At 41.8% G+C, this 16,976-nt stretch overlaps 1 protein-coding gene across 1 annotated transcript in view; it reads left to right on the top strand.

Annotated features, from left to right (window-relative positions):
- The window catches only part of MYO3B (myosin IIIB), a 380,991-nt gene that overhangs the window by 168,816 nt on the left and 195,199 nt on the right, over positions 1-16,976 (top strand). The window contains exons 10-16 of the mRNA XM_069540813.1: positions 473-569; positions 1,532-1,648; positions 2,165-2,269; positions 4,670-4,753; positions 5,797-5,999; positions 10,627-10,725; positions 11,047-11,161. Coding sequence (XP_069396914.1) covers positions 473-569; positions 1,532-1,648; positions 2,165-2,269; positions 4,670-4,753; positions 5,797-5,999; positions 10,627-10,725; positions 11,047-11,161 — 820 coding nt within the window. The remainder of the gene's footprint in view (positions 1-472; positions 570-1,531; positions 1,649-2,164; positions 2,270-4,669; positions 4,754-5,796; positions 6,000-10,626; positions 10,726-11,046; positions 11,162-16,976) is intronic.

Here is a 16,976-nt window from a genome sequence, read left to right as displayed (position 1 = left end):
GGAACATGGGTCCCAAAGGGATTTAGAATAAACAAGATAAAATGTAAGCATTTATCGATTCGTTGGTATCTGCTATATTATTCTCTGAAGTTTTCTGTAGTTTCAAAAATTTCTCAAGAAGTGTGGGGTGGTGCTGGTGGACAGCAGGAGGGGACCTCAAGGGAAGTACCCTAGTGAGAATTACATGCCTGACACTGAACAGAAAATAATGCAAGGAAGTGCTGTGGTTGGCACGTAAGAAAAGCAGATATAAGTGTTAGATGGGCCCACTTGGCTGTGCTCCTCATGGCAGCGGAAGGCTTGAGCTCTGGAGCTCCCCTTCCCCCCGGGGGGCCCTGAAGTGATGGGGAGAGAACTGGGGACCTGGACTGGAGTCGCTCTTCCTGTCCCTTCTCTGAAGTCTCTGAACACGTTGCGTGGTAAGACTGTGGCTGAGTTGTTCTTGTTGCCTACTTTTTGCTGTATTTTCTAGGCATGAAAGGATGCATACCAGAAGACCCTACCATGTGGGAGATGCTGAAAAATACTGCCTTGAGGATGATTTGGTCAATCTCGAGGTTCTGGATGAGGTACTAAATATTTAATAGACAATTTTCACCAATGACATTTGTTTCACATGAGTGGTGTGACCTTTCTGTTGTAGATCATATTCTCCTAAGGTCACTTGAAACTTTAATTGTTTGTATAGCCTTGGGGTGAAGCTCAGGAACATTTGGTTGCTGTGACTATGATCCGGTGTTGTGTGCATTTATAGTCCCCCAAATGTCCTGAATGATGACAAGAAAAGGGTTTGGATTTTTCCCGTAAAGGCCTTTATATTGTAGGCTTAAATGATGTATTAGATCAGCTGAAATTATTTTCTGTTTATAGAAAAGTGCAACTTAACCCTTAAATTAAGATAGTTGTTTGCTCTTCATAAAGAGGAGCTTCATTTAGGGAAATAGTGAAGCTAATATAGCTTGAATTCTAAATTTGGAAACTGTGATAATCCCCATTTAAAATATGCATGTTTAATAGAGCTGTTAATTGCACTGGAGCTGCTTCTGCTGATTCTAACTCTGGGGACCCTTAACTGCAATGCATGAATCACTAAAGTGTGATATAAAAGTGTTCAATTCTGCATTCCCACCACATAAATTTTAAGTGTAATGCTTTGAGAAATGAAGTTACAATTTGTCTGTACTTTATTAATAGTAATGACCTATTAAATCAAATTCTAAATAGAACATTTTGGTTGGGTGAGACATGTTTTTCATAATAAGAGACAAAATCTTTGTTGCATATGTCAGAGTCTCTTAGCAAGTCCTAAGTGGGCCGAATTCTTTTAGCATATTCCTAATTTTTTCTTTTTCAAGGCAAATATCTGCATTTAGGATCATTAGGATCCTAATCAATAGGGTATGACTTAAATGGGCTATTTTAATGTTTTAGAGAAAAATATTCTCGTAAGAATACATTTGTTGTTATTTTTAGGATCACTCCCTTGACTGGAAATAGCGTTTACTCTCAGTACTATTTATCCTCTTCTTAGGATACAATTATTCATCAGTTGCAGAAGCGTTATGTGGACTTACTGATTTATACATATGTTGGAGACATCTTAATTGCCTTAAACCCCTTCCAGAATCTAAACATATACTCTCCACAGGTAAGGGATCCTTTATGATCATGGTGCTCCTTAATAGGAAATGTGAAATCTCAAGGGAAAATGAAAAGGGAGAAAAAATGAGAATAAAATTATGTCATCCTAGGGGTGTACATACCCCAAACTGAAGATAATAATACAACACAGATGGAATTGTTACATTTTGGGGGTAACTTTTTAAGTTAATATGTAACAAAACAGCTAACATTTATTTAGTGCTTACCACATACCAGGCACTGGGTTACCTTGTTTATCTCTCACGAACCTGTGTGACAGGTAATATTATTAAGCCTGTTTGGCAGATGAGGACACTTAGCATAGTGACGTTAATGCCCTTCCACAAGCTTGGGAAGCCAGTAAGTGAAGACTTGGGATTTGAAGTCAGCTCTATAGACTCCAGAGCCTCAGCTCTACAGCCTCCCTGATGCCACAATTCTCCTAATAAGTGACGAAGCCTTGGTTTTGTGGGCAAAAAGGTACTGGGACATTATAAGGGTTCTTTAAGTTAACGTTTTTCAGTTTTCCAGACTTTATCATGGAGTGAAACGTGCCTCAAATCCCCCCCACATATTTGCATCAGCAGATGCTGCTTACCAATGCATGGTTACTTTCAACAAAGACCAGGTAAGAACTTACTGCCCTTCCCCACCGAGTCCCACAGTAGGATGTGTTCTGTCCTCCAATGCAGCTCTTAAGTCTCCCTAAAAACTTTCCATTGTGGTTGCTGGTGCTGACTCAAGGAAATAGGCAGTAAAATAGTAGCTCAGGGGAACAGGAACAGTGATAAAGCCAGAGTAGCAGGAAAACGTGAAAACCCTTTTCAAGGAATGTGAAACGTCCTTGTCAAGGGCACTCACTTCCCCTGGGAAAATATAATAAGGATAATCCTAATATGAATATAAGAACACAGAGCTAACACAAACCTGATGACGTGGCAATGACTGTCATAAAAATGGGATGGAGAATGACGGACATGAAGTTCTTTCCAGTGAAGGTCTCAGAAATTTCATGGTCCTGTCCTTTTTGTATGAAATACTGCACACAGGTTGTTAGTGCTTCTGCACCACACTGTTTAGCTGCTGAGAAATTGTGATGAATTGGGTAAAGACTGAACAAATCTTAAACTCAGTGCTAGTTAAACACAAAGCTCACCCATACGTTTTAACTTTCTGGACCTCTGATTCACAGTGGCGGCATATCCAACCTTTGGCCCTTCCTTTACTTTCAATATGTGTGTTTTCCCTTCTGTCTTTATTCTGTTTGAAATAGAAACAATCTAATATGGTGGGAAATTTTATGAGAGCAGCCCAGTGTGTGTATTTCCTGAGACCTGTGAAGTCCCAGCTTTGGATTTGCTGAGGAGCTGATTGAAATTATAATAGTGCCAGTTACGAAATGGAGTACCTGGATTCACTGTGTGTTAGCAACTTGGCTTCTCCACATTCTTACCTTTCCCAGAGACTTGTGGAATGTCCGTAGAATTCATAGAAAGGAAGGAAATGAAGAGCGATATATGTGTTTCTCAAGTTAAAAAGTTACCCCACTGTGTTATCTTTTTCTCTGACACTAAATGTGTGTCTTTACCAACACCAGCCAGTTCTCCAATTCCCTGACACCAGCTGGCTGTCTAACAATTCAGTTCCATTCAATTCTGATATGAACTATCCATGTTTAGCACAGACCTCACAGGTTCAGGGCTCAGTCCCCAGACTGCCGCTACTTCAGACACCAGCTGTGAATGGGGTACCCAGGCTACCTACACTTCCTCCTGGCTGACTGCAAATTCAGGGATTCCCACAGCCCCCCACAGGTTTGATAGTTCACTAGAACGACTCACAGAACTCAGGAAAACACTTTACTTAGGTTTACTGGGTTTTTATAAAGGTTACAACTCAGGAGCAGACAAATGGAAGAGATGCATAGGACAAGATACAGGGAGGAAAGTGGTGTAAAGCTTCCACGCGTTATCCTCCCAGGCCTGCGACATATTCACACCGGAAGCTCTCAGAATCTTGTTCAAGAGTTTTTATGACTCAGTCAATCTCTGGCCCTTCTCTCCTCCCCAGAAGCTGGGGTAGCGGGGGTGAAATTTCCCACCCTCTAAATCATGTGTTTGGTCTTTTATTAACCAGCCCCCATCCTGAAGCTGTCTTGGGCTCCACCTTGAACCACTTGGTGAGCAGTTAGGGTTGGTTGAAAGGGACTTGTTTGTGAATAACAAAGGATGCTCTCATCACTCCCGTCATTCAGGACATTCCAAGGGTTTTAGGAGCTCAGTGCCAGGAACCAGAGACAAAGACCAAATATATGTTTTTTTATTATACCACACCCACTAATCTCCTTTATATATACATAAAGAGCTCCTAGAAACAAATGGTAAAAGACCAATAATATATATTTAAAAAAAGGCAAAATATGGACTGGTCACAAAAAAAGGAAAATATGAATGACCTTAAACTTACGAAAGGATGCCCAATCTCACTCATAATAAAAGAAGTGCAAATTAAAACTGTACCGAGCTATAATGTTTTGCCTATCAGACTGGCAAAAATCCAACATAGCCATTTGGTGAGGGTGCAGGAGAACGGACACTTTCATATACTGATACAGTCCTTAGGAAAGCAATTTGGTATTATCTATCAAACTTATAAATGTGTTTACCTTTTGGTCCAACAACCCCATTTCTGGGAATTTATTCTACAAATGAACCTGCATATAAATATAATGACCTACATATCAGGTTATTCATTGCAGTATTGTTTGTAATGACATCGGGAAAATCTCAAGTATCCATCAATATGGGATGGGTTAAATAGACTATGGTACATCTGTATAAGGGAGTGACAAACTACTGAAAAGGTTGAGGAAGCTCTCGGTGTACTGAAATGGAAAGATTCCTAAGATATATTGCTCAGTGAAGATTTAAGGTATACAGTGGTAGATGTTATATGAAAACCATAGCTGAACACACAGGGTGTCTACTGTGCTTTGAATTCTTCACCAACACTTCATTTTCTCTGTTAGTGCATTGTCATCAGTGGAGAAAGTGGCTCTGGGAAGACGGAAAGCGCCCACCTGATAGTTCAGCATTTGACTTTCTTGGGGAAGGTATTGACGACCTGCTTTCTGTATCGTGGTTAGAGGACTGCGTATTTTCTAAATAATGGAAATACTGGATTTTATTAGGGGTTACATAGAAACATTCCATCTTTGTTATGTTCACCTCCTGATCGCTAGGCCTCTTAAGATGTCAGCATGTCCTCCACCTTTCACATAGTGAAGAAAATAATGCCAGCACCAATTTACTAGATTATTGGCAATTAAGTTTTCATGTTTTCAGTGTAATACAAACATTCAGCCATTAAGTAGTAAAAGTGGTTAAACATTAGGAGCAGGAGCAGGGAGCGCCACTAAGGAGATTAAAGGGTCGGAAATAGAGCTCTCTGAACAAAAGTTGAGGGAAATGGAAATTCTCAGCTTGGGGAAATGGACATCAAAGGGTTAGCTTTAAAGATACCCTAGCAGTTGCTTATACTCAGAATTAGTGTATTAGGAGACTAGGAACAAATTTAAGAGTATTTTTTACAGATGAGGTTTATTGAATATTATAGTGAATAACTGAGAAAAGTGATGGTATCTCTCTATTTAAAATTCTTTCTGGGCTTCCCTGGTGGCGCAGTGCTTGGGGGTCCGCCTGCCGATGCAGGGGACACAGGTTCGTGTCCTGGTCCAGGAAGATCCCACGTGCCGCAGAGCGGCTGGGCCTGTGAGCCATAGCCGCGGAGCCTGCACGTCCGGAGCCTGTGCTCCGCAACGGGAGAGGCCACAACAGTGAGAGGCCCGCGTACCACCAAAAAAAAAATTCTTTCTAAGCTCTTCAGGCATTTTATCTGTCAAGAATTTTAAGAGAAGTGTAGTTGGTTGTAAAAACTAATGACCTAATCTAGCCTCATCTGATGCTTATACATCTGGGGAAATGCTCATCGGAGAAAACAATGCTGGTGATTGATGCTAATTTCCCCAAATGGAGTTTTTCCCCCAGAGGATAAATGTGAAATCTGTGGACTGGGTGGTGTGGGTGGACCTTGCGTGGCAGCTCTATTGAAGTAATGTTTCTGGAGGCTCCTCCTGACTGTTCTTGTTTGGCACAGGCAAATAATCAGACCTTGAGAGAGAAAATTCTGCAAGTCAACTCTCTGGTGGAAGCCTTTGGAAATGCATGCACTGCCATCAATGACAATTCCAGCCGTTTTGGAAAATATCTGGAAATGATGTTTACACCAACTGGAGCTGTGATGGGGGCAAGAATCTCTGAATATCTCCTTGAAAAATCCAGAGTTATAAAACAGGCAGCGTAGGTGCACTATTTTCTCGCTCTGGCTTTGCGCTGCAATACAGACTGGGTGGCTTTGGGAATTTTCATGGCTCCATTCACCCTTGTTCTTAGCATCCTTGCCCCCCATCCCCACCCCCAGCCTCCCCAAGAGCAAGGAATTATTTAAGCAGAGGATAAGTGGTGACTTCTAACCTAAAAGATGTTTACAAGCAGAGTAGAAAGGGCTGGGTGGGATTACAGTGGGATAGGTATGCCCGTTCTTCCTGAGTTTGTTATACCAGGTAGAATTTAACAATATGCAGTTACTTTTAAAAATCATTAGGTCCCTTAAAATTGAGCTTGTCTATCAAAAAAAAAGCACTGAGAATATTCCACATGTTCATTTTTTCCCTAGATTGAGAGAGGAAAAAAACTTTTGTTTTAAGAAGAGCAGTATAGCAATAGTCCAATAGCATGGACTGCCCCTGGTTCAAGTGCTGGCTCTGACCTTGACTATGTGACCCTGGGTATGTCCCCTATCCTCTCTGTGCCTCCTCTGTGAAATGGAGATGCTACTAGAGCCTACCTCATGGGTTTATTGTGAAGATCAGTGAGTTTGTTTATATAAAATGACTTCAAAAAGTACGTGGGTTGGTATATGTGATCAGAGAGTTAGCCACTGTTATTACTGTTGCAGGACACCAGACTTCCTCAGGGGCCTGGCTCCCTTCATGCATTAATCAGTAATTATCTGTTGAATTCCCGCTGTGTTACAGTGCTGTGCTCTCTGTTGGAGTTGCAAGAGTGAACAAAATAGACGAGGTCCCAGTGTTCATGGGGCTTGGAGTGGATAGGGGATGGAAGATGGGTGGGCGGCCAGGGTTGGGGTGATGGGGTGGCAGGGGAATCACAGGCATTAAGCACAAAAAACTGTAAATGCAGACCAAGTGTGATAAGTACCAGGAAGCAAAGTAAGGTGCTGTGAAGGTAAAACAGGAGAAAGGGCAGTAACCTAGTCCAGGAAGAGAGGGCTCCCTGTGTAAGAGACGTTGAATCTGAGGATCACTAAGAGTGAGCCAATGAGATGAGATGGAGACAGGAGTGGGGAGGAGGGAGAGAGGAGCAAAGACAGGACTGAGGCAGGTCCTGCAGGGCTTTGGAACCAGGCTGAGGAACCTGATTCTAAAGGCAATAATAGGAAGCCATTTGACATTTTGAAGAAGGGGAGTCTCGAAAACCAACTTGCATTTTGATATAATGAAATAATGGCTCTGGCTTCAGTGGGGCAAATGGATTGGAGGAGATGGCGAGAAGTACAGTTACGACATTGAGACCACTAGGAGGCTGGTTTCAAATCCATGTGAGCGGGAACGTTAGCCTGCGCTGAGGTGGTAGCGGTGGAGATGGGGATGCAGGGGAGCTGATGCATCTGAGAAATACTGTGCAGGTAGAACCCACAGGACTTGTTTTAGGTTCAGAGCCCCAGCATCTTCTTTTATCATATACCTGCAGTTTCCTCACAAAATAGGGACTGACATGAAAATTAAACAAATGTACCGAAGGCTAGAGTCAGTCATTTTAGCTTCCGTGTGGTGTCTCGATTAATTTTTATGAGGTCCCTACTTCTTTCTTCCCAAATTAGGGTGATTTTAAAGTTTAGGGAGCTACCTCTGAGAGAATGGAAATTATAGTTTTCTGTGTTCAAATGTAAAGTGGTCTTTTATAAGGAAAATGTGAGGAGGGTTCCAGTCACAGCGATGTCACTTATTAATATAACTATCCTTATACCTTACTTTCCTCATATGCAAAAAGGGCATGATAAAGCCAACCTCACAGGGCTGTTATGAGAATTAAATGAGATGATATGTGATTTTTACCAAATATAGAATCTGAAACATAATTGGTACCTAATAAACCATAACTTATTATTATTAAATTTAGTCAATATGATAGCACTAATGGATAAAGTAGACTGAAGACATTGGATGAGGAGAAGATGGGACCTGTGCAAGTTCTGTTTGTCTGACCTTTCTGGTCCTGTCCTCCTCCAGCACATAGTAGGATTCTCCTTCTTGGAACCCTGTGGCTGGATATGGTCATAGGACTAGTTCTGGCAAATGCGCGTTTAATGGAAAGACCCTCCAGAGTGCTGGCAAAGTGCAAGATGGTGGCTGCTCCATCAGCTCGGGCCCAGTGACTCTGATGAGCAACCCCCCCACCCCCTGCACCGTGACCCGCAGTAGACAAGTACTCTGAGCAAGTACTCTTAGCAAGAAGCTAAGACTTTATTGAGTTAAGCCACTAAGATCTTGGGATGTTTGTTACTGCAACCAGATGGATGTCAGTAAGCAAAGCTTGGAAGAATTGAGCGCTGGAAGTATCTGCAAAAATCTATAGGAAGGTAGGACCACAACGGGTCAGCCAATGCCTGCACTTCTACCAGAGGCGGAAGAACAACTGTCATTCATGCGGGGCATACCAGTTCATGAGGCCCTGTAAAGGCCTTCCCGTCTCAGTGAATGGTTGCCACCATCACCAGATACTCAAGGTAGAAAACTGGGAAGCAACCTCCAGGTCCCTTTCCCTCACCACCCTCATTCATTCTATCTGGATAGTCTTTTAGTTGTTTTTCCAAAACATATCTTTAAGTTTACCCTTGTTCTCCATCATCCCTGCCATTACCCTGTCCCAGTCACTCACTGTCTCACCAGATCCTCCTAATTGGTCTCCTTGCATCCATCTTAACTTCTTACAGTCTAGTCACACACTTACAGTTTAAGACACTTCAAAGAATTCTAATTGCATAATCAACAAAATCCTCATTATGGCCTGACAAGGCCTTGTGTGGGCTGACCCTGCCCACCTGCTTCTCACCAGCCTTCCTTTGTTCTACATGGATATCATGCTCAGAGCCTTTTCGTATACACTGCTCCCTCTCTTGGGGATGCTCTCCCCCTTCTCTCTGTAGCTCCTCCCAGTCCCTTCTCATGCTTCACAGTTTGATTTTAGTGTCATTTCCTTCCAGAGTCCTTCCCTTGACTTGATGCAAGTGGCCCTCACCCCACAGCATTGTTCATCTCAGTCTCTTGTTTGTTTCTTTCAAAGCCCTCATCACCAGTTTCCCCGTTGATTCATCTGACTCCATCACTAGAAGGAAGCTCCAGAGGGCGTGAATCCTCTGAGTCCTGTATCCCTGGCACCTAGTGCAGTGCCTGCCATGCTTGGCACTCAATAAGCTTATTAGTTCAGTGAACAAATGGGTGAGAAATGGCAAGTAGAGACATCTAGAACACGGGGCAGAGCTAAGAATGTATCAGAAGAGCTTGGACAGGATGAACAACCAGAGGAAGACTAGGATATCCAGGAGATGCTGAAGAAAAGAGTGGGGCCCTTGTCACAGATAGGGACAAGAAGTAGAAGGAAGACAGGTTTCTTCCACAGAGCTACGTTGGCCAAGGTGAGGATTTGAGAAAATCCTGGGGCATCAACAGGAGAGAATGACCTCCTCCAAAGGAGAGAAAGGGATGCAGAGCAGGGCTTTTCAAACTATCTTTGCTGAAAGACTAGCTTTTGCAAAAAATATTGGGTTGGGCTTCCCTGTTGGCGCAGTAGTTGAGAGTCCGCCTGCCGATGCAGGGGACACGGGTTCGTGCCCTGGTCCAGGAAGATCCCACATGCCGCGGAGCGGCTGGGCCCGTGAGCCATGGCCGCTGAGCCTGCGCGTCGGAGCCTGTGCTTCGCAACGGGAGAGGCCACAGCAGTGAGAGGCCCGCGTACCGCAAAAAAAAAAAAAAAAAAATATTGGGTCAGCCCAAAAATTTGTTTGGGTTTTTTCTTAAGATGTTACGGAAAAATCCAAACGAACTTTTGGGCCACCCCAATAGTAGTTCACAATCTATTGTGAACCAATACTTTCGTAAAATGTAATTAAAATGTATTATCAGAAAAATTATACTCTTAGATGTCATAGCAATATCACTTACTATAAAATGTCTAGACATAGACTTTCTAGTTCCTTGTCTTATCATAGCTGACAGCAATCCACAGACCACACTGAGAGCAGCACCCATCCGAAAGAACCCTGGCCAGGGTGGCCTAAAAGAGGGTGCATAGCAGGAGACCAGGGGACGGATGCAAGCCATTTTGAATCATATTTGAGAGAATACAAGTTTGAGAGAGTAGTCACCTCTCTTCTGCAACCAATTCCCCTCCCTAACTTGCTGTACACCTGGCTAGCTGCTTCCTGTCTTGGGCTTCAGTAAAGTAGGGAGTTTGGCTGATCTCTCTAAGCTGGACATCACTGTCTCTGAAGCAACATGGGCTACAAACGGAAGACGAGTGGCACAGACGCGTAGTCATTTGTTCTGGAAAGATCGCTAAACATATGTAACCTGAGCTGTTACCTATAAATGTTCCATTCTCTAAAACCTCCTTCTGCATATAGTAAACATAAGTGTGTTTAATAGTGTGACATTGTGGCAATTACTATACTAATCCTATCACTATTGCTATTCTGTAATTGGGAAGTAGCATATTTAATTGCCTGTAAATGCAAATTTGCTACAGAATAATATTTTGCACAGAAAGGAAACTATATAAATTACTTGGAGTGGGGAAGCCCAGAATATATTGTTAGTAATGTCCCTTTCCTTTTATTTTTTTCCAGGGGAGAGAAAAATTTTCACATATTTTACTATATTTATGCTGGCCTTTATCACCAAAAGAAACTTTCTGAGTTCAGACTTCCTGAGGAAAAGCCTCCTAGGTAAGTGTCGGGGGTTTTAGTTGTTAATTTTTAATGAATATACAATTAGCAATGGACAAAACTTGGAAATAGTGCGGTTCTCCTAACTGGACACTCAGTCCCTTTAGCTGAAATGCCCACATGAGATGGCAGGAACTACATCTCCCTTTGCATTTTCTAGAAAGTTCAAAAACTCAACTGCAACCATTTTACTCAGCATGTGCACCATTATTTTATCACTGTAAGGAAATGCCCTTGCAAAGAAGGAGCCCAATGATGCCCTGGTATTTGGGGTGCCATTTCCAAGTCAGTGCTCATTCTGTTTGGTCATACTCTCTGTAGGTACATAGCTGATGAAACTGGAAGGGTGATGCACGACATAACTTCCAAGGAGTCTTACAGAAGACAGTTTGAAGCAATTCAGCATTGCTTCAGGATTATAGGGTTCACTGACAAGGTAAGTGATTGTCAGCGGAGGAAGAAACTCAAGTGTTAATATTCTTGGGTGAATGTGAGTGAAGATATGAATGTTCTAACTTGGGGCTGGACACTTGCTTTTCAAATGCCACGCTGGTCATGTTATAAGGTCTTGCTACTCAAAAGTGTGATGCGTGGATGAGAAACATTGTCATTACACAAGACTTGTTAGAAATGCAGACTCTCAGATCCAACTAAGAACAGCAGAATCAGAATCTCCATTTTAATAAGATGCGAGGTGAACATTAAAATATAAGTACCCTTGTGAGTGCCACGTGCCTGTGAATTGTTGTCACTGTCACCAGTTCACGCCAGCTGTGATAACAAACACCTAAACAATGCTGCCCTTTTCTGAGTTGGGGTTGTTCCAGCCGTTAGAGCGAATTGTGTAATAGGAGTATAGGAATATGTAGGTTACCCCCAAGCCACAGGAGTATATTTATGCAAGTAGTTCCTTGTGCCCCAAAACAAATTAATTTAAACCTTTTCAACTTCCTTGCAGTCACTTCCTTCTCCATGGCACACAGTTGCACATTATTAGCCATAGCTCTAAGTACTGTACTACCCTTATCATACTAGATACAGGCTGTCTCTATTAAATATATGCCAGAGGTGACAGAAAATATTTATCTCTCTAGGCTCAAATATTACTCTGTGGTACATTTATGTCATAGTTTCTGGGCTTCTTGCCATCAATTTTGTAAAATATACAGATTCTTTTGCTTTTCCAACAAAGGAGGTGAATGATTAGGAGGTAAGTGAGAGTGTTTAAATCTTCAGGGATTAGATTACAAGACACTTGAGTTACCCTGGGACAGCCACTCTGGATAAAGGATTGCTTTTGTAATCTATTGAGTTTGGCCAGCCCTTTCCTCCCCAGCATGGTTGATTTTAGTCATAAAAATACTTTTCTTCTTTCTAGCCAGCTGTTAATTTTCTCTGTCAGCCTCCCATAGACTTTAAACTGACAGACAGTGGAAAATCCCAAGAGTCAGATACAAATAGAAATATATTTCCCTTGGCTCCTTAGAGGAGAGCAACTAAACAGGTTCCAGCGTTGTTAAAGGACCTTTATGGTTATTAATTTATAGAGCTGGTTGTTATCAAAAGTGCATCACCAGAAAAGTCGAAGTTCAGTGAAGATGGCAGTAGAGCCATTTAAAGTCACCTGGGTCATGCCCAAGTGTTTAGGGACATACTTTCTTGAAAGGGTACAGGAACAGTAGAGAAGTCAGTCATAGGGTTAATAATATTTTGCATTCGATAAGTACAATCATGGTTGCAGAATACTGTGGAGAGATTGGTACTAGCTCTAAAGGAAAGGCTATAATATCAGCCCTGTCCAATGATAGAAATGTGCTGCAAATAATAATAAAACAGATGCTGTTTTAAGATAACAAAATTAAAAATGTTAAGTATGTATCCTTGAAGTAAGCCATCCCTAACCCCTATGGGAAAAAAAGTCTAGTAGAAATGAATGAATGGCTGCATAAATAGATATGAAAATAAAGAAACATGAAAGATGGTGAACATTTTAAATTTGTGCCTGGTCTGGACTGTTGAATGAATAACCAGACTGGAATTATATGTATATGTGTAGGTATTCACCATGTCCACTGTTAATTCATACTGGAAATAAACACAATTTATGTCAGTTAGCCCTGGAAATGGAAGGAAGAGTCTAGATCTTATCTTTCTTATCCTTAATTCTTTGGTTATATCTCTGTCTATATCTCTATAGACAAACCATTTTGCTGAATCGACTCAGTTTGCTTTATGTTTGTAAACTCAAAGTAGTTTGACTACATTCAGAAAGATTCAGTTGACTGTAGTCAGGCAGTAGATGCTAAATAGCTGATGTAACAGAATTTCTCTTAAGTTTTCTGAGGGACATTTCTAGACAGAGCTTGAATGAGCTGGTCAATTTAATAAAAATTATGGATGGTCCCTATCCTTTCTTATAATGTCACTAATTCGGATGCCCTTCAGTTTTTCCAAAACCCTTAGAGCTCCTGGACTCAGGAGCATGAATTAAGTTCTGGGACACCAGCCAAAAGTACCTGAAAGAACCCTTGACCCTACGTTTGTTGTAAAGAAACGTCACTGGTAGAAGGAATCTTCCAATAACAATGAAGTCCCTCATGGGGGTGGGGGGTTATACTTAAAACCCTATGATAAAGATCAGTGCTTTTCTACTCTTTGTTTGTTTGGGTTTTTGTTTGTTTTTTCCTTAACATCTTTATTGGAGTATAATTGCTTTACAATGTTGTGTTAGTTGCTGCTGTATAACAAAATGAATCAGCTATACATATACATATATCCCCATATCCCCTCCCTCTTGCATCTCCCTCCCACCCTCCCTATTCCATCTTATTTTTGGATTAAACCATACTGTTTTTGTTTAATATTATGCTTGTCTTGCTGGTATATGAATTATCATAACATATTAAATAAATTGAGTTTTAAGTATGTTTATGTTTAATACTACATGAAGAATTTTTGACAGGTTATCTGTGATGGTCAAGATTGGACATTTACTGCAGATCACTTGATGAAGAGGTCAGGGAGAAGGCTTTGCGATTAGGGCAAAGTTTTTTTTCCTTTTCTTCAAAACAGATTATGAATTGGGAGAGTACTGCTGAGAATAGACTGAGGGTTATATGTTAAAATGTTAATTGGGGGTGTTGAGGATTTCAAGTGTCTTAAAGACAATAGGACTTACCATTGAATTTAAAAACAAAAAACCTTTATTGATGTATGATTGACATGCCAAAAAAATTTTTTCTAAACCAACTACTGACTTGCAAGTTACAAATGTTGTGAGCCTCTGAAAAGGGAACTGAGTAAAGGCATTGGAATAGAGCCTGTAAGGGAGAAGGCCCTTCAGCTGGGCCTAATGCAGTGCTTTGGGCAAAACTGGTGAAAAACTCAAGGCATTAAAAAAGAAGCACGGTAAAGAGAGACTGAGAGGGCAAGTAAATTCCTAGGGATACCAGAGACACAACTGCCACGAGATGCCCATGAACCCAGCCAGAGGTAATTTCCTTAAATCAGCTCCAGGCTAACAGAGAAAACCAGGATTCTTCTCAACTTTCCACTTAGCCTCAACTCTATGGAGAGAATACCTATCTCGGTGAAAGAAGTATCTTCTGAGAAAAAGAGAGAAGAAGCCAAGACCATACATCCTGCATGGGGCTTTGGTGGAGAAATGCTTCCCCACTTTTGCTGATTGGTGGTGAAACTGAATTCACACTCATCAACAGTGAATTGGGAAACCTAATTGGAGGAGTTGTTAGACTTCTTAATACATTTTTCTGTTTTGAGTGAAGTGATTCCATTTCATCATATAGAAAGTTGGAAATTGGTAAGAAATAAAAAGAGAGCAGCTTAGCAAGATTCTATAGGAAAGGCAGGGTTACCAGGAAAGGCTTCATAGCTAGAGATGAGGCAAGAGAAAATGAGCAAGGTAAGGAAGGTGAAAAATCCTTCCCAGGCTGGCTATGTGGGGAAGAGAAGAGACATTGGATTAAGTATTAGGGAGGGAGGAATAACCCCACAGATGGACATACTACTGATTGAACTCTACCCTTATATGAGTAATGTTTTGACCTGAACACAGGAGTGGATGTAGGTTCCTAGGCCAGAAAAGAAGAACTAATTAGCCCAAGAATGGAACTAAAGAGTCAAGTGGAATAACCTGGAAATGGAGCAGGGGGGCACTGTAAGGCTGATACCTCCGTAATGAGGTGATGAGCGTTGGTCACCCCTTCTGGAGTTCCCTTCTCTGAACCGAGGAAGGAGACCCAATCTGCTGTTAACTTCAGTCTTTTGCACAGTGCTTGAACCCCAAAATTTTTGCTGAAGTTTATAGGTAGTTCTCCTCTTTGAAAGAGGAAATCTGAGCATTATGCTGAAAAGAATATTGTCAAAGACACAAAAGGTGAGGGTGTGGTCTTTGACTGTCATTTCCTTTGGGGATGGTCATCCCAGTGGTGAAATGCCTGGAAGCCTTATTTTGGGAGGTTTTATAGCTTGTATAGTTATACATGGGATGTGTGTGTGTGTGTGTGTGTGTGTGTGTGTGTGTGTGTGTGTGTGTGTGTGTGTGTGTGTGTGTGTGTGTGTGTGTGTGTGTCTGTGTATGTTTTAATTAGAAGAAATACTTTTTTCCCTAAGTGTATTGAGAGTTTTAGATAAGCTCTTTTTTCAATGCATTTTTTTAAATTAATTAATTTATTTTTGGCTGTGTTGGGTGTTCGTTGCTATGTGCGGGCTTCCTCTAGTTGTGGTTAGCGGGGGCTACCCTTCGTTGCTGTGCCCGGGCTTCTCATTGCAGTGGCTTCTCCTGTTGTGGAGCACGCGCTCTAGGCACGCAGGCTCAGTTGTTGTGGCTCGCGGGCTCTAGAGTGCAGGCTCAGTAGCTGTGGTGCATGGGCTTAGTTGCTCCGCAGCATGTGGGATCTTCCCAGACCAGGGCCCAAACCTGTGTCCCCTTCATTGGCAGACGGATTTTTAACCACTGTGCCACAGATAAGCTCTTGAGATAACTGTGTATAGAAATGACAGATATAGAACTCACTGCTGTGGAGTCTCTGTTTTACTGTCAGGGATCTGCTTCTGTGGGGAGTTGCTGGATGCATTCTGTAAGCCTCACACTGTATTGATCAAGGTAATGAGGTGCTGTCATGTTAAATCCATGCTAGTCCCAGAAAACCTGTTTGGTAGGTGTTCTCCTTAGCCACTTTTAAGTTGTGTGATTAAAACAGTGATTCTTGAAGTCAGGAACATGACATCTTGCCTTTGATTTAGGAGTTTGAAGAACAGTATTTTTCTATAGTGGAAGCCCAGTTTAAAATTCTCATTTGTGGGCTTCCCTGGTGGCGCAGTGGCCTGCCGATGCAGGGGACAGGGGTTCGTGCCCCGGTCTGGGAAGATCCCACAAGCCGCAGAGCGGCTAGGCCCGTGAGGCATGGCCGCTGAGCCTGCGGGTCCGGAGTCTGTGCTCCGCAACGGGAGAGGCCACAACAGTAAGAGGCCTGTGTACCACAAAAAAAAAAAAAAAAAAAAAAAATTTTTCATTTGTCGTTGTAGCATTGTCATGTATCCAGCAGATGTCACTGTTACAGTCCGTGTTCAGCTTTTTGGCTTTACTGAGCCTTGTTTGCAGGAAGGCTCGATTTGGAGACAATGCTTTATCAATGGTCTGATGACAGTTCCTATTAGTTTGCTGCTATGTATAGTACTAAATCAAGTTCCCTGCCAGAGTATTTTTTGTGGAAGTACTTTTCTCTATCTATAAGCATAATATGCAGAAATTTCCTGGCTATATATTTCATTTCTCACCTACAGGAAATGCAAATATTTAAATAAATAATTGTACTTTATTTATTTTACCATTAATGATACTCATGTATTCCACTTTCAGTATAAAAGAGGACTTAGAGCAGCTGAACTTTTTTTACCCCCATCACTTCTGTTTTTACCAAATGTGTGGAATTTTCTTCCCCACACCAACCAATTCTCCTACAATTCAATTCAATTCTGACACTGTCTGACCTGGAGTTAGCTTCTGATCGCACAAGTTAGGGGCTTTGTCCCACAAGACTGCCCCCACTTCAGGTACCAGCTGCAATTCCCATGTTCTCATATTTCTGATGGACTGGCTGTAAATTGGGAGTTCCCAAGACCTCCCCCTCCTCAGGTTCAATAATTTGGTAGAAGGACTCACAGACCTCAGGAAAACGGTTTACTTACTATTACTGGTTTATTATAAAGGATACAACTCAGGAACAGAC

The sequence above is a fragment of the Delphinus delphis genome, chromosome 7 (assembly GCF_949987515.2).
Source record: "Delphinus delphis chromosome 7, mDelDel1.2, whole genome shotgun sequence".
Taxonomy (NCBI): Eukaryota; Metazoa; Chordata; class Mammalia; order Artiodactyla; family Delphinidae; genus Delphinus; species Delphinus delphis.
This window is presented reverse-complemented; position numbering and strand designations above follow the sequence as displayed.